Source organism: Harmonia axyridis, chromosome 2 (assembly GCF_914767665.1).
Source record: "Harmonia axyridis chromosome 2, icHarAxyr1.1, whole genome shotgun sequence".
NCBI classification, from domain to species: Eukaryota; Metazoa; Arthropoda; class Insecta; order Coleoptera; family Coccinellidae; genus Harmonia; species Harmonia axyridis.
The window spans coordinates 26079975-26102247 of NC_059502.1; the positions used below are offsets into that span (position 1 = coordinate 26079975).

Sequence of the window (22273 nt, forward strand, 5' to 3'; positions counted from 1 at the left end):
GAAGTTTTTCGCAGATTGATGTCATAATTTTGATATTTAGATTAGATTGCCTTCATAAAGCAGACTCATTTGACCTGTGTTCACAATATTGAAATACCTACCTGTAAAACCTCAATAATTTCAGCCTACTCAGCTGGATCAATAATAACCTCACAATTCAAATGAATAAATTTATAGATCTTGGATAGAGGAACATAAAAAGACGTTCTAAGTTTCAGTGATTGTGAGAGGCAAATAAATAAACGACTTCCCATTAATAATTCCTAAAGTACCACATCCTCTTTGAATTCTCAAATCTGTTGCGACACATCGACAAAATTCTCATAATGTTTGATTTTTGTTTATGAGCCTCTTTGTCCATATCCGTTTCTTTCGAGCCTATTCTGAATTCTTTTAACAACTGTACGACCTAATTCATTGATGATTTCATTTAACGGTCCATCGTGTCCAGTGCTTATCCGTTGATATTAATTATGGTTCGTGGTGTTTGAAGATCTAACCTTTCATTAACGATTGAACAATCTATGAAGTTCCTGTCGGTTTTGAATGCGCTTAGGAAGGCACGCAATCTTACAGCGTAAGGACCTTGTGAAATGTGCGATTGACGTGAAGATGTAAATACCAGGAGAATACCAGATAATAGTATTTTGCTAGTTCCATTAATGTTCTAGTAGATGCTTTTCCATAGTGAACATGCAAATTTTGTTAAATTTGTAGTATGCAAAATTGTTTACAGATCGTGTTACGAGAACCATAAAAATTCCAGCGGAATATCGAATATCGAAAAAAAAAACAATATTCTTCAACAACACACTCTCCAGGTCGAAATTTAGTTTGTGAAATCAAAATAAGATTTTAATTTTCAATGAAAGACCGCTCAAGAAACCTTGCTCAGGAGTTTAAAATTCATACAATATTTTGTTCAAAACCTTACCCCAAGAGCAGAAAAACGAATAGGTCAGAGATGCTTTGCCTACCTAGCCCCAAGAATATATGCGGCTGTTCCAAAGGACCTGAAAAATATCAGAGAACTCATTAAAAAGAGGAAAAAATTGAAAAATTGGGTAATTGACAAAGGCAGAAAATATTTCAATTTAATAATAAATCCCCAATAACTCACATCATTTTCGATGATTTTTACTGAAAGAAATAAATGGATAACTTACTTACCGAAGACAACCTTCCTCCATGTAAATATGTTGACGCAACTTGCAGTAAAAAAAAATGAGCTTGTGTTAGTGATATATTATATGTATAAAATTTGCACTCATCAGTGATCATTATCCTGTGGATGATGTACTCTTAAGTTTTTGTTGATTATTATATCTTTTGTTAGGATATGTTGTTGGAATTTGATTTTGATTTGTGGAATTATTTGAATACCGGCTATTGTATTATATTTTGTTGATTTAGAAGTCACGTACAGGCTCACGCCTCTGTGATTATATGTTTATACCCTGTAGCTTATTAATTAAGAATCAAATTCAAAAGTATTTTTGGCTATTATTGGGCTTCGAGGATTCCCAAATATAATTAACACACATTTCCAAATTTATTTTCTTGTGAAGGAATCATTTTAACAGCACAATTATATTGTATCTCCATCTATTCAGTGTCAATATAGCAAGAAGCCTTGAATTCGATGAAGTCCAATTGAACATGATATTGACCTGGTCAGAATTGTTGCCCATATAGTTGTTGTTTTTTTCTATCGCAAATTTGATCAGATTTTTTATTGTACACTAATAACAATAATACAAGTGTCCGGTAGAGACAGAAAAATAAGGGAATACGAATAAAATCAACTACTTAACCAAAGCGTAGGTACGTACTACCGATTATCAATCCTTACAGAGCCTTATGTGAGACTTTGTACTTTTCTTGTACTTTTCTTGTTCTTTGACTGCAAACTACTGGTTCAACGTTTAAACTTTTGAACAGAACGGCAGCATTAAGAGGCAAAATGGTATTATATCAGGGTAAACGCAGAAAAGTCGTGAAGGGTGACATCATTGACTATTGCGAGTGCTATCAAGAGTGAATAAATTTTGAAGTTGTGATTTGTCTAGGGTAGCCAATGTTCTCTCATCTTTATAAGGGGTTGTATGACAGATGCGCTTCATCTGTACCACAAGTACTTCAGTAGACAAAAAGCAGGAATTATTCGTTCAATTCCGGACAAGGTGCCACAAAAAAAATAGGGTAGCAGTTCTGCTTCGCATTGGCCTGTTGGCAAGTGACAATCAGACATACACAGTGCAAATGTCTAGAACTATCCAGTCCAGTATTTCTGGACAATAAAGTTCTAAATAGTCAAGGCTCCAATAGACGCTATGTCAGACTTACCATTCCCAAGATTATATCTTCTTGGGAATTGTGAAGCGTGGTATGGACCTACTTGTCTTGATTCTGGAAAGCTTCTTTTTGGTCAATTGACAGCTACAATCATAGTAAAGGACTACTATTGGATACGAACGATCTCATATTAATGATGTCTAGGTGTATACAAAAACCTTACCTAATCTTTTTTTTTAATGGTGGATTTAATAATCCACCTTATGGACATCCAACAAATCTCAACAAGTGTAAAACACCTGTCGGCACCTGTTGGGTAATGTAGGCTCTCCTGAAGGGCATACTGAATGAAAACCTCCATTACATCTTCGCCGAACCCATAGAGAAAGTTTCCAAGGACGCCAATCTTCCTCTTATGCGTTCAACCTCAGTGCGGCCGGCTCACTCACTGTTTGGTATTCTACAGCGGAATGTCCTTCTTGTTTCACGCTATCCTACCCTAGTGCTGTGTGGAATAGGCCAGGAACAATTCATTGAAGGTAGTAGAGTTATCTAGCAGATAGCCTGAAAAATGTGAGGCTTTTACTCCTTCTCACCTATGACCTCCCTCGTTCCGTGGTTTCCCCCAAAGCTCTGATTACGGAACTCAAGACTGAAGTAGTTCCCCGCAGGGACTTGATCGACAAGCCTCCTCCCTTAGAACTGATCCCAACAAGGAGACGCCTCTTGACCTTGGTCTTGCGACCTTCGCGAACATTCACAACTAACGCAAACCCTAAGTCCTCACATCATAGAATAAGCCTCAGTTTGTGAAGGGAAGTTATAAGGATGGCGGCTTTTGCAGGGAGTTTAGTAGTTATGACTGTGAGCAGTGGGGTTGAGCAGAGTGCTAACATACTTTGTTGTTATCCTCGTTTCCTAAGATTCGAGGGCATTAAAGTCAAAGTTACTCCTCGAATAGTATACCGAGAATAACAGTCTAGGTCCTGAACTGGTGGCCGCGGAAACATAAGTAGCTCCTATTCTACCACGTATTCACAACCAAATGTTGGCATCTTCTTACTTCCTTCTAGGCCTCTTGTTTCTCGTTCTGCTAGACCTATTAATGATATCCACCTACCGTTATGGCCTTCGTCTGGTCTGTTCTACGCCTCTATCTTCCTTTTGGTGGACTCAGTCGGTCGGCTGGCTGACTGCTCTGCTTCTCTTCTCGTGTTGTTCGTTCTATTCAGGTATACGCAGGAATTTGGTGTTTGGGGGAACATGGGGTTGTTGATGTATGGGGAATGTAGCAGTCTTAGTTTCACTGTCTATTTTATAGTTTTCAGTTACTACAAGCCCTCCCACCATGACAAGTGCTGACCTCGGAAGAGGACCAAACCTAACCTTCCCTTTTTTTTCCGAGTATATGTTAATGAAATTTCACGACGATGTTATGGTTTCATAGAAATATCATAAAAAGAATTATTGAATATTTTTATTTCGATACTAAGAAGTACAAAGTCTCACTCCTTTATATAAAGCTGACTACAAAACTGGATCTACCTAAAGGTGGTGCTTATCAGGGTTGATAATATGTATGGCACAAGTTATATATATGTAGGGTTTTTATATCGTTGTATAGGGGTTTATATAAAAAGGCCGCCGGTACTTAACTATTGTTTATTTACACTATGTACAATTCAACGTCAATTGAATGTACAGCCACTGAACTTTCGTCTATCGAACTATCGAAGTTATTTTATTTCGTATAATTCTTAATCGTCTAATTGTCTGATTATTCGAGTAGATCCGTCTATATCTAACGTCGAATTATCTAACTAGCTGCGTCTACTATTTTACGTCGAATCATTTGCGTCTATCACGTCGAATTCTTACTATGAATGTCCGTCTATTCACTTACGTCGAATTCCTCAACCTTTTCCGTCTAATCGGTAACGCCGAATACCACCTTCGTCCCCATGTATCGTGCTCCAGTCTCAGTCTTAAGTCTCAAGTACCTCTTCCCCTTACGTCTCCCTATATCGATAAGAACTGCATGGTCCCCCGTTTTAGGATCGATCGCGTAGTTTTCGTCTCGTAAAGTCAGTAGCGTATCATTCAGTTGGGTGTTAAGAATTTGGATCCCACATATATTCCTATTTTTGTAAAAATTTCTGAAAAATTTCGAAAGATGCATGTGAACGGAAAAACTTATTTAGTTGCTCACATTTACAAATTTCATGTGAGATTTCCTATTTTACAGATGCTTCATCCTCAAACGAAGCCGTTCATTTGCAACAGCGCCTCCAAAGTCTCAGCACGGAATTGTTAACCCTCAGAAACCGGCTACATGTTCAGGGATCAACTACGCCAACACCAACCACCTTGAAGCCTTCGCCACCTCTGACGGCTTCACAGCCACTATTACCAACCAGATTGCCGACTCCTGAGTTCTCTGCCATACCAGAATTGAGGGACCATATACCAAATGTGGGATCTGATTTGGACGACCTGATACACCTTCAGGGTCCACTGACGGAGGATGCTGTTATGAAATGTCTTCAAGCCAGGTTTGCAGTATCGAATTTTTATGTGAGTATTCGTCTTACATCTTTGCCGCTCGTTCTTCGAACCCTGTATAATGGCATACAGTGTGGTTCAACGAAAACTTAACAGCTCGATTTTCCGGCTTAAAATGAAAACGTGGAAATTCGCTCGGACCTGTCAATTTCTTATTCGAGGTGGAACAACTTTTCTGCTGTTCGCATCCCTGTAAGTGCAACCCCCTGACGGGGTTTAGTACAACCCCATCACTTTGAATAGGTATGAGGGGTGTTGCAATACCTCATATCGATGAACTTATCGAGTACTCTCTGATCCTGAAATTTCGCTGCAAAATGTTCATCGATAAAGAAATTACAGGTAAAATAGAAGAAGAGTACCTTTGAAATGTGTCGGATATGAATAATATTCTCGAGATAAATTCTACACTCCTCTTTCACTAATTTCGCTGTTATTTCATTATCGATAGATATTTTGAAGATACATTTTCGGGTCAGATATTGTCAATCAAAGAGTTGCTCACCCCCGTTAGGGGGTTGAAGTAACGGAGATCAAAAAAGTGAAAAAGTTATTCCTCTTCGAATCAAAAATTGATGGGTAGGTACGAGCGATTTTCCACATTTTCATTTCAAAGTTGGGAAATCGAGTGCATAATGAGATGCTGATTGCATGTAGGGCTCTTCTTTGAACTCATTGAGAAAAGATTTGAAGAATGCTTTATTTTCGAGCCAGTTACAGATTTTGTAGATGAGTTTCATTTTTGGTGATATTCATGATATATTATTTATGTTGTATTTCCTTTCATTGTTTTTGATTTTGTTTTTTTCTTTATTTGTATTTTGTTGGGGGTTGAGTGGATTAGCCTTGGCTAGACTTCGCCCCTAGAATTTGCCAAATGAAGACTCTTTTTTTTATTATTATTAAATTTTCGTTGGACCACCCTGAATATCGAAAGCGGAAAATCGAACCTTCTAAGCAAGAATTTATCATTTTTAAGCGCCGATTTTCGAACCGATTGCTCTTTTATTTCTTCAAAATGTGTGTAATATTCGAATTTTGAGCCGATACTGGTCTCGAACGAAATAGTTTGAGTCTCCGATGACGAATACGTACTCAAATTCGATTGAGTTATCTCAACAAAACCCGAAACTCTGAATGAAAACATAAGACATATTGTATCAACCAAATAACCAATTAATACTCAATCGCTGAAATTTTGAATATATCGATAATAGAAAAAAGTATCGTATACTTCAGGACGTTAAGACTAAAATTGATCATTGTTACCACTTGTATCTCTCTGAAAACTACTGAAAAATCACTTAACTACAAAAACAAAGAGTTTCGTCTTCTCTGAATGGCCTTGAATATCCTTTTGCACAAAAAAAATGAAGGGTAGATATGTTTAAATATAAAACGTTTATTATTTATTTTCAGACCAATGTGGGACCTATCCTTCTTTGCATCAATCCTTACCGAGATGTGGGAAACCCTTTAACCCTTAGTAGCACAAGAGGATTAGCTCTGAGCGCCCAACTCAGTAGCGTGGTACAAGAGGCTATAAGACAACAATCTGAAACTGGGTACCCACAAGCCATTATTCTTTCTGGTGAGTGAAAAAAACAATCTCAATAAATCATCGTACTCCACATTTTCTAATGATGTTAATTATAATCGGTAACAATGGGAATTTATGCATGAGGAAGCACTAATTTGTCTCGAATGGGAATATTAAATATTAAATTGTATTAGTTGATTTTAATTATTCCATTCTTGTTTTAGGCACCAGCGGTTCTGGCAAAACTCACGCCTCTATGCTGTTGCTGCGACAGCTGTTCCAGGTCGCTGGAGGTGGTCCAGAGACTGATGCCTTCAAACATTTAGCTGCTGCCTTTACAGTATTACGTTCCTTAGGCTCTGCCAAGACCAGGGCCAATTCAGAGTCTAGTAGAATTGTGAGTTTAATTTAGTAGCGAATAGCGATAAAGGCATCTGGGTGAAAGAAATTCAAAATAAGCTCGGCTTTTGAAATAATCCATATTTTTCAATCTTATTTTAGTAGAACATAGTTTTTTAAATAATTTTCAGCCCTTCCATTGTGAAGTTGAAATTTAAGTTTTTAATCATTCACAAGTATGTACCGGGTTTTTCACCATAATTTGACCTTCAACTTATAGAGAAATATACAGGGTGTTCCATTTGAAAAAATGAAATTGCAATCAATATGTTGCCCACCCTGTATATATTTCGTTTTGTGAAATCATTTAAAAAAATACTAGTCGAGTTCGTGATACTTTTGTAGAAAACATTTTTTTGTAGTAACAAAGTTAAAGGGGGGTCAAATTATGGTGAAAAACCCGGTACCTACTACACAGGTGTACAACTCTGCTTCCGCCGTTTTAATCGAAATTCGAGACCTTATAGTCTAAGATCCCTATATAAAACGACCTTCACCGAGATGCTTATTTGATAAAACGTATTTTATATTTAATTTAACATGTCAATAAATATATCACATATGGGTTGCCTAACAAATTTCAGTCCAGAGTAGGTTTAATTAATAATTAAAAAAAATTTTTTTTTAAACATTTCACCGCTTTGATTATTAGATAAATTCTATACCAATCGAAAGTATGAAGCCCATAGAATGTGCAAACGTTAGGTTGCCTATTTTTTTCCGGTCACAACTCTCCGGTAGCCAGGTATAAACAGGTAAATCTATAGTAGCATTTTGCAACGGCCTGATTATTGAATCAAAATCGATAAAATTAAAGATTATTTTATTATGAACACGGTGGTATAGGGTTGCCTGCGAAAAATCAGTCCCGAATCCCGGTTGTCGAATTTTAAAAAGTTAAATATTGCTGCGAGTGAATGTGTGCGACTGAGAGGTCCCAATCAACCATCTCATGCGATAGAAGACACAGCATAGCAGCTGTTTGAAGTCCGTCCAGTGAAAGAAAGAGATTGCGCATGCTATTTGTTCTTCTATTTTTTTCGGATTTCCTAAAAACGTTCTTTTCATACGAATTGAGGTACCTATTCCATTATCTATGAGGAAATAATAAATCATAGTGTAAAATTAGCAATGCAATATCCCATGAGAGAGAATATTTTCTCGATTCAAGTTGGGATATGGAACATTTATAGTGAATTAATTTTGAGAGGTTTATATTCAAATCACAATAATCTTTTGCCCTATAGCACGGTCTAACGTCGACACTTGAAGAATATATTTTTTGAGTTATTTAAATCTTTTTGTTACTTTGCAAATTACCAGTTCATAACGAGAATGTGTGGTTAGGCTCTGAAGAAAATGTAATAATGTTTTTATAATTTTCTTTGGAAAACCCAATGTCGTCAAGATCGACTGTAATAGCCATCCTTGAATATACCGTGACTCATTACCATTGAAATAACTGTTCTATCTGAGTACACATCCGAATTAAATTGATGTTTTCTTATTTATTTATACTATTAGTATGATTCATTACTAGACAAGATGTGAATTGTCTTTAGAGAAATTTCAGAATCACTATAATACCGGAATCATTATTATTTATTGTTGTCTTTCAATCATGTTGCATATTTGCTGTAGGTAATTTTTTTTAACACATCTCTATCTTTCGAATTTGAATAATATTGAATTTGAGTATCTTATATCATCACTTAATTTTAGTGATTTAAAATACTTACGTACATTAGATTTCTGAAAACAAGGGGGTCATGACCTCCTTGACCCCCCCTGGGACCGCGCTTGTAGTCTGGAAGGCTAGAGTTTCATAAAAAAGGAATAGATTCAATAATATATAGTTTTATTAGTAGAGTAATAGATGTTCTTATATTCATTTCAAATATATTTTGTTCATTATTTGTGAGCAAAACCTTCGGATAAAAAGCAATTTATAATATGAGAGAAATATTCCATTGAAACTTGAATTTAGTTGAATCATTTCCTTTCAGGGCCAGTTTATAGAAGTACAAGTAACAGATGGAGCCCTGTATAGAACAAAGATCCATTGTTATTTTCTGGACCAAACTCGCGTTATCAAACCACTCGCTGGTGAAAAAAATTACCATATATTTTACCAAATGTTAGCCGGGTTGTCCAATGAAGAAAGGGCTAAACTCAACCTTGAAGGTCACAAGCCGTCAACCTTGAAGTATTTGATGAGTGGAGATACCAGGCAAGATTTAGCAGAAGATGCTTCCAGGTAAACAACTTTCAAATTTCATAGAAATCTGAATAAATTCTGAAATACCAACTCAAAAAAATAAATAAAATAATTTACTGTTCAATGTCTTGATGTTCATTTATGTATTTTCTCAAGTGTATCATTTATGAGGTAGATATCACCTTCATCCTTTATTCTTTCTGATGTACTTTCTGCCTTTTTCGTTTTCTTTTTACTTGAGTGTTGCTATTCCGTAACTTGATTCATAATTTGCTTGTCAAGCTCTATTACAACTTTTATCACGTTTTATGAATGTGAGGTCATAACTAGTTCATTCTTTAGGTTGCCTTTTTAATGATCATTTGCATCATTGAATTCTTCAACATTGAACTGTTTTTTGTTATATTTTTCTGCTTCAATATTCATTTCGATCCTATCAGTACTTCTCAAATATTCACGTTTTTCCATATTTCAGATTTCTGGCTTGGAAAACATGCCTCGGCATCCTAGGCATACCATTTTTGGACGTAGTCAGAGTACTGGCGGCAGTTCTTCTCTTGGGCAATGTGCAATTCATCGACGGTAAAGGACTGGAAGTGGACGTCAAAGGAGAATCCGAGCTCAACGCTGTTGCCGGACTGTTGGGAGTATCTGGAGCAACCCTCTTCAAAGGTCTCACCACGCGGACCCACAACGCAAGAGGCCAACTTGTCAAATCTGTTTGTGACGCCAACATGTCGAATATGACGAGAGATTGCCTGGCTAAAGCTCTATATTGCCGCACTGTTGCTACAATCGTAAGAAGAGCGAATAGTTTAAAGAAACTCGGTTCCACCTTGGGTACTTTAAGTTCAGACTCCAATGAATCTGTACATAACCAAGCGGAAGTCACTAGCCAACACGCTTCAACATCTGGAGGAAGCACTAATGCAGGTAGCAAGTCGATGGCAGCACTGAACAACGCTGTGCGACATGCTACGGACGGCTTCATCGGTATTCTCGATATGTTCGGTTTCGAAGATTCGGAACCTAGCCAGTTGGAACATCTATGCATCAATCTGTGCGCTGAAACGATGCAGCACTTCTACAATACTCATATTTTCAAATCGAGCATAGAATCTTGCCGAGACGAGGGGATAAACTGCGAAATAGAGGTCGATTACATCGACAACGTGCCTTGCATAGATCTCATATCCTCCTTACGCACCGGTCTGCTGAGCATGTTGGACGTCGAGTGTTCCATCAGAGGCACTGCAGAATCGTATGTGTCTAAAATCAAAGTACAGCACAAACAGAATTCTAGATTGTTCGATCCTAAGGGCTCCCGCTTGTTTGGCATCCAGCACTTCGCAGGTCGTGTGGTCTACGATTCGACTCTCTTCCTCGACACCAACAAAGACGTGGTGCCAGACGATTTGGTAGCTGTGTTCTACAAGCACAGCTGTAATTTCGGATTTGCTACCCATTTGTTTGGGAGTGAGTTGAAAGCTTTATACGCCACTGAGAACGTACCACGTGGGGTTAGTTTCAGGATATCTCCCACCTCCCACACTGACTTATTGAATGGAGATGAACCAGTGTCGACTCTAACTCAAGACTTCCACACCCGTTTAGACAACTTATTGAGAACTCTGGTCCACGCTAGGCCACACTTTGTGCGCTGCATTCGCAGCAACTCACAAGAGATTCCAAATAGGTTTGATAGGCATGTAGTGTTTCGACAAGTGAGATCTTTGCAAGTTTTGGAAACTGTTAACTTGATGGCAGGTGGTTACCCTCATAGGATGCGTTTCAAAGCTTTTTGCGCCAGATATAGACTACTTGCACCCTTCACTAGAATGCACAGGACTGAAGAAAAGATTATAGAAGATTGCAACTTCATTTTGCAGCACGTTATAGAGGCTATCAGTAAAACCCAGTTAATGTCTACAAGTTGGGCAATGGGTAAGCGACATATCTTCTTGAGCGAAGGTCTTAGGCAGTACCTGGAAAATCTTCGAACGGAAACACGTCAAAAAGCGGCTTATCTCATACAGGCTGTGTGGAGAGGCTACAGATGTCGAGTGAGGTTATCCACAACCAAACGTGAGAAAAACAATCAGAACAATAAGAAAGCAATGAATAGATCCACAAATAATGGCACCATACGTCCAAGACCCCAACCAATAGCTGGAACCCCACCACCAGACATGAATGAGAAGTGTGACGCTAAAATCATTCAGCAGACTTGCACACTCTTCGGGTTGGACTTGGAACGACCTCCGCCAGTACCACCAAGTCGTTCTTACACGGTAGCTGGCAATACCAAGCTGGGTTATCCGCAAACGCGTATAATGAAAATGTCTTTTCCCGAAAATAATAGTAGTAGCGGTGTTATACTTGCAAAAGGTGATACAGTATTAGTTGTTGGTGCTTCTCATAGGAGAGGACATCTTATAGTGGAACATGACAACACTACCCTTCATGTTCCCTTCCAGTTTCTGGAGTTGAAGCAAAGTGTTAGTATCTGATACAATGTAACTGATGTGTAATAAGTTGAGCTTTTTAATCGTTATTCCTATACGACAAGGTGCCAAACTCTGACGGAAGAAATTTTATCAATGAATATGGAGGACCCCAATGAAATTGACTTATTGAGAGAAACATTTTCATATTTGTTTTGATACTCACCCAAATGTTTTGTAGATCAGTCCACAATTGGTCTTAAAATTCAGAAATCTCCATTTTTCGCATAACCATTCATATTCTGTCGGAGAAAATTTTAACGTAGTTCTTAAATATTTATTCCTCTACTATATTATATGTAGATCCTTGCCAGAATTCCATATATCCATAAGTTATTAATGATTTACTCATTTTGTACAAATTATCTACTATAAGAGAAGAGATAAATATATCCTTTTGATTTGATTTCATTGTATGTCTTTATTGTAACCTATTTTTTCAACATTCAATTAATATCCATCAATTTATTCATTTTTACGCTTTATTAAAATTGCTCAAACAATTTCAATATAATAAAAATAACATAGTATTGACAACCGTCGTGCTGCCCCTTTTTAGAAGTAGATGAATTTACAAAATCCTAATCCATACTATACAAATAATGTAAACAATAATTCTTATTGCACGTTTTTTCTACATTTTTTTCAATGATGGCACAGAGGAACGTTTGAATACAATTGCTTTCGAGTCTTCTAGATCACTTTTGGAATTTTTTTTTTTTACAGAGGGCAATAATTGCCACGATAAGATATGAATGGAGACATAAAACAAATAGTCAATGACTATATTCAAATTAAACGAATTTATTCAATCATAGCCATCTAAATGCATTTATTATATTAACTTTGTCGAATATGATGTAGATGTAGCTATATATCGGGAATAGTACAGGATTTTAGTGGTCAAAAATATACAGGGTGATCCTCAAATCACTATTACTTATTTCGAAGAGCTCTTATTCTCAACGCGATAATTGGATAAATAATCTTTATAGCTTAAAATTCTAAATTCTAAAATTCTAAAAATTGAAAACTGGGAATGACGCCATAGTTTAAATTTGGCGCTGTTGATATTCAGTTTGCACCCCGTTCTCAGAGGATGTTTTTTTGGCGTTAACTCTACTTAGGAAGGTATCACTTCTTCTAAGGGCCGATTTCACCAAACATCTAAAACCAAGTTTAGTTCTTCTAATCTTCGTTTTCTATTCCACCAAGAATATAAAAGGAGGTAAGAAAAATAACTCGTCGATTTTGGCCGTTTAGGCATCTTAACTTTGTTAACGATTGGTTGTGATATTCGAGTTGACATTTGTTATCTTTATCTCACATTACATTTCAATATTAATTTCGATTCAAGAATCACTGAAATTGTTTTTTTCTTACAATATAACCCCTGTTATTAGCGATTTAAATTCATCATCAAGCCACCTATCGGCGGAAACGGTAATTTCATACGTAGGATATATTTTAGTAGAAATATTTTAGTGTTCAGCGAGTTTCCGAGTTATAAGAGTTAATTTCCAGCTTTTGTTTTATATATATGTGAACATTATAAGTGATTATTGGCCTAAAATGTTGAAATCAATGGTATATTGTCCAATTACAAGTGCTGATTCAGACATCAGTTAAATGAAATTATACAACCTGGTATAATGTAATAGTGTAGCTGAGATATGTTTACATCATGCTTCTGGACCAGCCTTATAAGAATAGCTAAAATCTGATATCGCAGATCCTTTATGAATATTATGTTTCCTCTAATTTTCTGAGAATCAGTTGAGGGGGCTGAAGTTAATAAACATAAACCGAATAACTCTAAGCAGCGCTTACTCTCTTCCAAACCTGCATTCAAGACCTTTCTTCCTAAGATGTTCGTTTTTTGGATTGAATGTATGAGGACATTTTTTCGAGATCAAAAGCTTCGTTTGGATTTGGAACTTACCCTGTGTGATCATAGATAGCATTTCTATGGTTTTCCCTTAAATGTTAAATTGACACGAAGTATCAACATTAACCTAGAATTTTCAAATGAAAACAAATATTTGATTACGTTACAATTTATGCTACGACTGCTTTTCTCATTACTCATTTATTCTTCATAGCACCGGAATAATCTTTAGTAGTTGAAAAGAATGTTATGTTGAATTTTCACAGTTTATTGAGTTGGTGGTTCCTTGAGTTGATATTACAAGAACTATGTTATTTTTTAAACTGTTTTTATTAGTTTTCATAACAACACATACATCTGCTGAAAATAAAAGACCTACTATATTAATATCTATATTAGCTAGAAATAAGGCTCATACACTGCCATATTTCCTAAGTTACCTTGAGAACTTGAACTATCCAAAAGATAGGTTGTCATTATGGTAAGTATAGAAGATAGGACAGACAATGTTTGTTTATTACTGTAAAACTTGACTTTAAAGGATACAAAGTGATCATAATAGTGATGCAACCATAGAAATACTGGAAACTTGGATTTCTTCGGTTCAAAATAAATATCATTCCATAAAAAAAGATTTTATTGTTACTCCTCTTCGATATGAGGGAGAAATAGGTTTTGCACATTGGACAGAAGAACGATTTCAATATATAATCTCATTGAGAGAATCAGCACTTGAATATGCTAGGAGTTTGTGGGCTGATTATTATTTGGTGAGCTTAACTGGATGCATACTAGAGCTCGTTTTATGCATGATGCTTTCTAACCACTGCTAATATATTGCATAATTTTATTTACGTTTAACTTCTATAAGATTTGATTCGAAAATGGAATTTCTGTTATAAGAAATGAAATTTTTTTCATCAGTGGAAAAAGATTGCTCACTTGTATGTGTTATGCCAAAAAATATGTCTGGAAAGGTTTTTTCCAGAAACAAATATCTATCAACTGGTGATAATTCTAAATATGGATCAAATTCAGTTTGCCCCTACATGTTACTTCACAAGTATAAAATTGAAATAATAAATAAAAAGGAAACAACACAAAAATTCACGTATAGGTATATAGAATTGATAGAATTATTATTTTTGTATTTTTATAACGAAGCCCATATCGGAGTAAAAGTAGATCGTTCTAAAGTAAAGGATTTGCTTTGAATGAAAACTTTATGTTGTATAAGTTTTCAGTGGTGAATTCAAACTTAAATATAATACAGGTATCCAATTTCCTTCTATGAGAATATTTTCACCATACACAAATGTAATATCCAAGGATATAAATTCCTTTCCAAACTGAATAGCAAATAATTTGGTGAATCATTGCACTCCAGTTGAATATTTGTGTAGTATGTGATTTTTAATTATCCTCACTCCTCTTTTACCTTGTTCTAGACATTTTTGATCTAGTAGGATAAGTGAATATTATTTTCACTGAAACATTTTAGTTGTTGTAGATACAGATTTCTCCACGATTCTATCGGTTCGAATGTTCACGAATAGATGGCGCCATAATCAGTTTGTGTAGGCAATTTAAATATAACTAAGTCATATTCATTAGGTACTCACAAACACAATTTTAAATTAAACCATGCATGGAATAACTTTATTGATCAGTTCTTCATAAAATGAAAACATTTTTTTCAGACCCTGGACTGTGATGTCTTCTTAACCAATCCTGAAACTTTAAATTATCTCTTATCGAAAGATTTTGTAGTAGTGGCTCCAATGCTCAGATCAGCTGAATTATATTCAAACTTTTGGCACGGAATGACAAGTGACTATTATTATTACAGAACTGAAGAATACAAACCGATTTTATATAGAGAAAATAAGGGTTGCTTAGATGTTCCTATGATACATTCTTGTGTTCTCGTCAATCTGAAAAAAACACAGTCTGATTATTTAACCTATGTTCCTAATAAAGTTGCCCACTTTGATGGCCCTACTGATGATATAATAACATTTGCAATTAGTGCTAATCGTAGCAACATACCTCTTAAATTATGTAATGAAGAAGTGTTTGGCTTCATAACAACTCCTATAGAGAAAGAAGATAACGTTGAGATTGATAAGGAACAGGTGACTAATATAAAAATGGAAATATTAACTTATGAAGAGAATTTACTAGTGTCAAAAGTATTGAAGAAATATGTAAAGTTTCCTAGTAAGGATTTGATGGGATTTGATAGAATTTTCATGATCAATTTGTTGCGAAGACCTGAAAGGAGAAGGAGAATGGTTCAGTGTTTTGATGAGTTAGGTTTAGATGTGACAATTATTGATGCTGTCGATGGCAGGTGAGGAATGAAAAAATTAATCCACAATCACAAGAAGTTTATTCCACACTGATTCAATTCCTTAGAAATCACCTGCATTTAATCCCCAAAATTCATATTGAAATACTGAACTTAGTTGATGACCCAATTTCATGTACTATGTGGTCTACACTATATTCGATCTTAAGGATTTTTCATTAAGGAATATATATGTATTATAACATGAGATATGAATTCATATCACTTTCAATAGTACCCTTTTGGGTACAGATATAACATATTATCTTGTGCTAGAAATTCTATCGCCAGATGGGATTGAATATACTAATATAATATTCCGTAATGAAAAGCAATCTTAATATTCTCATCTTCATCTCTGCTAATTTTTCAGAGAACTGAATGATACTACTTTGAAGAGCATTTCATTCATGCCAGATTTTATTGATCCGTATCATAAAAGGTGAGTGTTGAATTCAGTTCTTCTATAATGTAATGAATTAGATAATTGACAAATTATTGCATTTAAAATTTTGGATTAATTTCCTTCACAAATGAGGCTCAATGATATATATGTATATATAGTGTATTTTTGAAAAGATCAATTTTTCAGACCAATGACTTTGGGTGAAATAGGATGTTTTTTGAGTCATTATAACATCTGGAAAGAGGTAAATGAATGATGATATTGTTTTAGAATGATTTATTGATTTAAATTTAGATTGTAGCAAATAAGTATGAGAAGACACTAGTGTTGGAAGACGATATAAGGTTTGAACCTTATTTCCGATTGAAAGTGAAAAATCTTATGAATGAGATTAATGTGAGACCAGATTGGGATTTGATGTAAGTATGAACATGGACTTGCCTGTTTGACCTTGAAAAAATGCAATGAGCAAAAATTGCTGTTGAATTTTCAAATAACTCGGAGTTATTGGACTAAAAATTAAATTTGCATAGAGGCAATACCTAATAGATGACTTCATACTATTTGTTAGTTCTCCAGAATTCGATCTTTTGATGCTTTTCGATTTCGAACAATTTTTCTCATTATTATCATTGTATAATAGTATATTCTGAAACAAGTTGCAGAATGGGCTCCTATTTCAAAACGAATGCGAAATTCAAAAACGAGCGACGGAGCAGCAAGTTTTCGAACGCATGAGCGTTGGAATTGCCTTCTGCAACGAGTATTAGACGATATTTTTTCTATTTCAGTCAAGTTTTGGGAAATATTGTCGAAATTCAATGAAAAATTCAGATTATACATCTTAGTGGCTTTTGTTTTGTATCTTGAAAGTTGGTGTGACTGTAACTAAAATTGACAGATTACGAAATTTGAATCGTACATTCCGAATTTTGAAATAATTTATAATCACGCATTAAAATTGTGAATTATGTATGAAGAAATCGATCGAACATCACCAAAATCAAAAAAAAATTGCGAATCAAGTTGTAAATCATTTCACTATATCCAAATTATATTAAATTGACAATTGATCATATTCACCGTCGCCATATTGTTGTGCGACAATACCAACTACCCAGTGTTCCCAACGAAGAAATATTGAGTTTACTAGAAAAATTCCACAATATAAAGTTTATAAATGAAGTTTATGTGTACCTTTTCTGGCTGCTACGCCAGATAGGCTTGTTTGGGACAATATTTTGCAAAAATTTCACCTTTTGGAAATAAAAACATTAGTGAAAGGTGGTTTTCTGAACAAATTAATTGTGGCCGAGTGTATACATGAAGGCTTCGCTCCATTTTTGGAAATAGTCAGTGGAAGAATAGTCTCTATGGCTGATAGTATTTTTGATATTAGCGGTATTTTTCTAGTAAACTCAATATTTCTCCGTTGGGAACACTGGGTAGTTGGTATTGTCGCACAACAATATGGCGACGGTGAATGTGGTCAATTGAAGTGTGTTAAAATTTGATAGGATCGAAAGTCAGTGTAGACAACTACAAAACGAAAAATATAACTGAAAACGATATCTGTAGCTACTCCAAAAGCATCTAGAAAGCTCCGTTCGAGAGTAATCGTGTTTACGACCGGCGCCTTAGAACTGTCATCGTGATAAAGCGATATGTTCGTGGAATGACCGCTCAAAAAGGCAGCAAAACAAAAACCGCATACTCTAAAATAGATTCATAAATTGGGTAAAATACCGGGTGGCGATTATACCCCTTTGGAGAGTATATTTTTTTGCTTTACTTTTTCAAGTGATAAACTTAGGGAAATGCAGTTTTCGGATGTGTAGATTAGAATCTAAGAATCAAATGGAAAATCCAGAACCTTGAAACTATAAGAACTATTTTGCATCAAAATTGTTATACAAATAGGTTGTTATCATAAACAAACTATGAATTTTGAAGGATTAAAAAAATAAATCAAAATTAAATGTAACCAAATTTGAATTGTTTTTTTTGGAACTATGACTACTTTACTTAGACGGAAACTCTGAGCTCCTATGCTTTCGAAGTATTAAATTTTTGAACATTTCATTCGGATTTCATATGGAATAACTTCAGAGTCATACACCGCTATTTTTAATAATTTTTAGAATGACGAAAGAATAACTCAAAACCATAATACATTATATAAAGTTTGTATTATTTTTTACTATCAAAATTTTTTCATTTTGAATTCACAGATATTTTGGCAGAAAACGTCTTCAAGAGAACGATGAGCCTTGGGTGGAAGGTTCCTATTTCCTAGTCCAGGCTGGATATTCCTACTGGACCTTAGGATATGCCTTGAGCTACAGAGGAGCCAAGAAATTATTAGACGCTGATCCTTTATCACGTCTTGTTCCAGTTGATGAATACCTTCCGATTTTGTTCGATAAACATCCCCAAACAAACTACAAAAAATATTTTCCGCAGAGAGATCTTGTTGCCTTATCTGTGGCACCATTGCTCTTATATCCCACTCACTATACTGGCGAAGACGGCTACGTAAGTGATACAGAAGATTCTAAAATTATAAAGAGGCCAGGTAGGGAAGAACTATGAACAAAAACAAGATAAGTCACTGATACACCTGATTAATGTACACATATGCTTGAGATGTTCAATTTGAATTAATGAAGGAAAAAGTAGCATTTTTTTCGATTCTTTACGTGCAATTAATATGATTTTTGTATATTCATCGATATATTCCACTGTGAAGTATTCATCCTGAATCACATTTACTAAAAGACTTTCAAAATCATGACTCAAAATAAAATAAATATCATTTGAAACTTTGAACTTTTGAGAATGTTTCAGAATTCTTTGCTATTAATTAATATTTGATTTATTTTATTATTACAAGTTAATATAATTTCTCTAGAGTGTTAGAACTCGAATGTTATAATGTAATGTTATAATTACTGATTTGAGTGCCATATTTTTAATATATTTATTCACAGTTTAATTTGGGTGCCATATAACTGCCTGCCATGTATTTTTGAAAATAATCAAAGTTAACATGTTAACTTGTGCCTTCACAATTTTATTACTGAAAAACTTTTCACTTTTACTATACTGATATTTTCTTAATAAATAATTTTGAGAAAATCCGTTTCTTTTTGAACCTTAATATAAAGATAAGGTGAATATAGCAAAAGAAGGAGATGCACTCTGTCAATGGTTGTGGGACTATGCTTCCTCTTCTTTCTCTACTTAAAAGTGAGTACTCCTTGGTAAGTTGTGTTTGCTGTTCCAATACTATGATCTTCCCAGGATATTTTACATACCAAATTTCTCAACAAAATCGGAAGTATAACGCGAAATATTGATATCCTGTGCATTCAAAATTTGTGCATATTTATATCCAAAAAAAAAGAGATGAATTGTTCACAGAATCAGTTATTCCTCTGTCAAAAGATTCATGTCAATTTTAATTAACATCGGATCAGTAGGACGGGAGATATGGAAATATGTCCAAGGAATTTCATGCTTGTGCATGCTCAACGCCGCCGCCAGACATTTTGGCGCCCTGCTTTGCCTTATTTATGTGAATTTTCTTTGAATGAGCTTGTGTTATTCCTCTCAGGCATCATTTCAATTTCACATTATATTTAATCATTTTTTTAACTTGAAATCACCTTGTCGAATTTATCAAAGGAGGTTTTGTCGATTCCTTCAGAAAACGTCCTGAATTGTTTCAAAGTACGATGCTCTATATATTTATAGTGAAAATACAATATAGTTTTTAAAGATGCATTTTAATGCCTATTTGTATTTTCATGACTATAGTTGAGAGCGCGTATTTGATTTCTAAAAAATTGGCCCTTTGGAAATTTTATTTTGTTACTACTAAGAAAACATGTTTGTGTCTTGTTTTATCAATTGACTTTGCGCCCCTAAAATTTGGTGCCCCGGCAAAATATCCGGTTTGCCGGTCTTGAATTTTATATTTTCGACTGAAACCGAATAAGAACTTATACCAAATTTTATCAGAATCAAATGTGAATTCTAGAATATACTTAAGGCTGTTAAAGGGATTTGAGGACACAGCCTGATAGATAGATACGAAACCAAAGTTGGATGTTTTGAAAGACATTTTGCGCTAGGAAATTTCCAAATCGGTATTCAGTAGAGTTGATGAGTGATCTTAACCCTTTGAAACTGTATGCGTGGAATCTCGGAATAATGAACATAGCTAGAGGGAGCATACGTCATTTTCAGTAAGCGAATTTTGTCCCCATACATGAACCACAGCTGTTTTTATAATAAAGAATGAATGAACTATCAAATTTGACATAAAAGGCGCGCAAATGTAAACATATCAGAGATACGATATTTCACTTAATTTGTAGGTTTCCCCAAAAAGAAAAAGCTTCTTATATCACATAATGAATCAACTTTTTATATTAACTCAAAATACCTATATTGAGATAAATACCTAAATATATTAGAAATTCAGGAAACAAACTTCAAGCTCGCCAAATGACGTGAAACAACTGATGACACACACTATAGGAGTGCATTAGTTTCCAAACCTTGGATTTCAGCATACAGATACAGAAAATAAAACATATTCTGCTTACCATAAATTCGACAATTAGGGAAAATATCCAATTTCAAATTTTCATATATGTAATCGGGAATCACATATTTCATTCAATACTGGCTGATTCACTGCGATGACCTATTATACGTTAATGGAAAACCAATCATAATTTCGTGCTGAAAATTTGCATATTGGGGTTTGAGACAATGATTTGTCTCTCTAAAATATTTTCAGATATCTTCAACTTCCGGTTATAACTGAAACAGACTACTACTTCCTTATTTCAAATGACACACCCAGTATATTATTGCATCATTGCTTTTTTTGATGGCAAATTTCAGCAATATGCCATACCTTGGGTATAAACTCAACGGTTCTCCATTAGGCTGCTATCTAGTGCCTGGCCCATTGTTGAAAAAATGGCCTACGTCAAAAAGTACCACTGATAAGTGATGATAATGGGGTATTTCGAAATCATAATTTCATGGGGATTATAAGTATGTTATAAAAATTCATTTTCATTTGAAAAAAACAAGGTGGTATCTTGTTTCACCACTCTCAGACCAGCCTGTGAAGTCATACATAATTTTTTGGTTTACGCTGAGTTTTGTAGATTCCGGCAAAATTTGAATAATTCTCCTAGCCCAAAATTTGCAAGATTTACCGATTGATCGAGCACTATTGGCTCATCCACCTGTATATTTAATAACAATTTCGAACTTCTTGCAAAATTTCCTATCGATCACCTAGTCACAACCATAGAATACCGAAAAAAAAACTTAATATTTCATAGTGACAACAGATCCGAACAAGTTGAAAAAAATAACAATTTCAATGAATGTATGGGATGTTTCCATGGGCGCCCGCAGGGGGGGGGCAGGGGGGGCCATGGCCCCCCCTGAGATTTTGATTGCCTCATTTTTCAGCACAACACCCCCATTATAACCTTCTCAATCCAAAGGGCAAGGAAAAACGGAGAGTAATGGATTCACAACAATTTTCCGGTTTTCAATGACAATCATGGACGCCTTATCGTTCCTCAATAATTTTCATTTTGCCCCCCCCTGAGAAATATTTCTGCGGGCGCCCATGGATGTTTCAGAAAACTTTCAAACTAACAAATATTCACAAAAATCTCACACAATCACTTATGTTTTAAGAATCTTAATCTACAAAAATGTGTCACTTTTAATAATAACTAACTACTCTTGAAGATTTCAGTCTTTTCTTGGTTAATTGAACAAATCTATTATCATCAAATTCACTTATCGTAAGTTGAAAATGCTACCAGGAAACAAGAAACCAATCAGAATCACAAAATCGGGTAATTTTTTCACTATTTCAAAGAATTTTATATGAGTTGTGTTTCAAAAAACCTTCGAACTTTCAAATATTCACAAAAATCACACACAAAATCAGGTAATTTTTTCACTATTTCAAAGAATTTTATATGAGTTGTGTTTCAAAAAACCTTCGAACTTTCAAATATTCACAAAAATCACACACAATCACTTATGTTTCAATGATCTCAATAT

The 22273-nt window shown here is 34.9% G+C and overlaps 2 protein-coding genes across 4 annotated transcripts in view; both read left to right on the forward strand.

Annotated features, from left to right (window-relative positions):
* LOC123673971 (unconventional myosin-IXb) overlaps positions 1-11924 on the forward strand; it is a 30164-nt gene extending 18240 nt beyond the window's left edge. For both annotated transcript variants that reach the window (XM_045608762.1, XM_045608763.1), the window contains exons 2-6: positions 4541-4869; positions 6277-6448; positions 6622-6794; positions 8803-9053; positions 9490-11924. In XM_045608762.1, the coding sequence (XP_045464718.1) occupies positions 4541-4869; positions 6277-6448; positions 6622-6794; positions 8803-9053; positions 9490-11524 (2960 nt within the window). In that variant the 3' untranslated portion in view covers positions 11525-11924. The remainder of the gene's footprint in view (positions 1-4540; positions 4870-6276; positions 6449-6621; positions 6795-8802; positions 9054-9489) is intronic.
* A 1597-nt stretch (positions 11925-13521) lies between these two features.
* Positions 13522-19300, forward strand: LOC123673972 (glycosyltransferase 25 family member). Of its 2 annotated transcripts, XM_045608764.1 has the most exons (7): positions 13522-13887; positions 13948-14176; positions 15107-15759; positions 16130-16198; positions 16349-16406; positions 16457-16581; positions 18394-19300. In XM_045608764.1, exons 1-7 carry the CDS (start codon positions 13715-13717, stop codon positions 18752-18754), a joined length of 1668 nt encoding a protein of 555 aa, XP_045464720.1. In that variant the 5' UTR covers positions 13522-13714; the 3' UTR covers positions 18755-19300. The 2 variants fall into 2 exon arrangements, with proteins under 2 accessions (XP_045464720.1, XP_045464721.1); XM_045608765.1 differs by lacking the exon at positions 13948-14176.
* The last annotated feature ends 2973 nt before the right edge of the window (positions 19301-22273 follow it).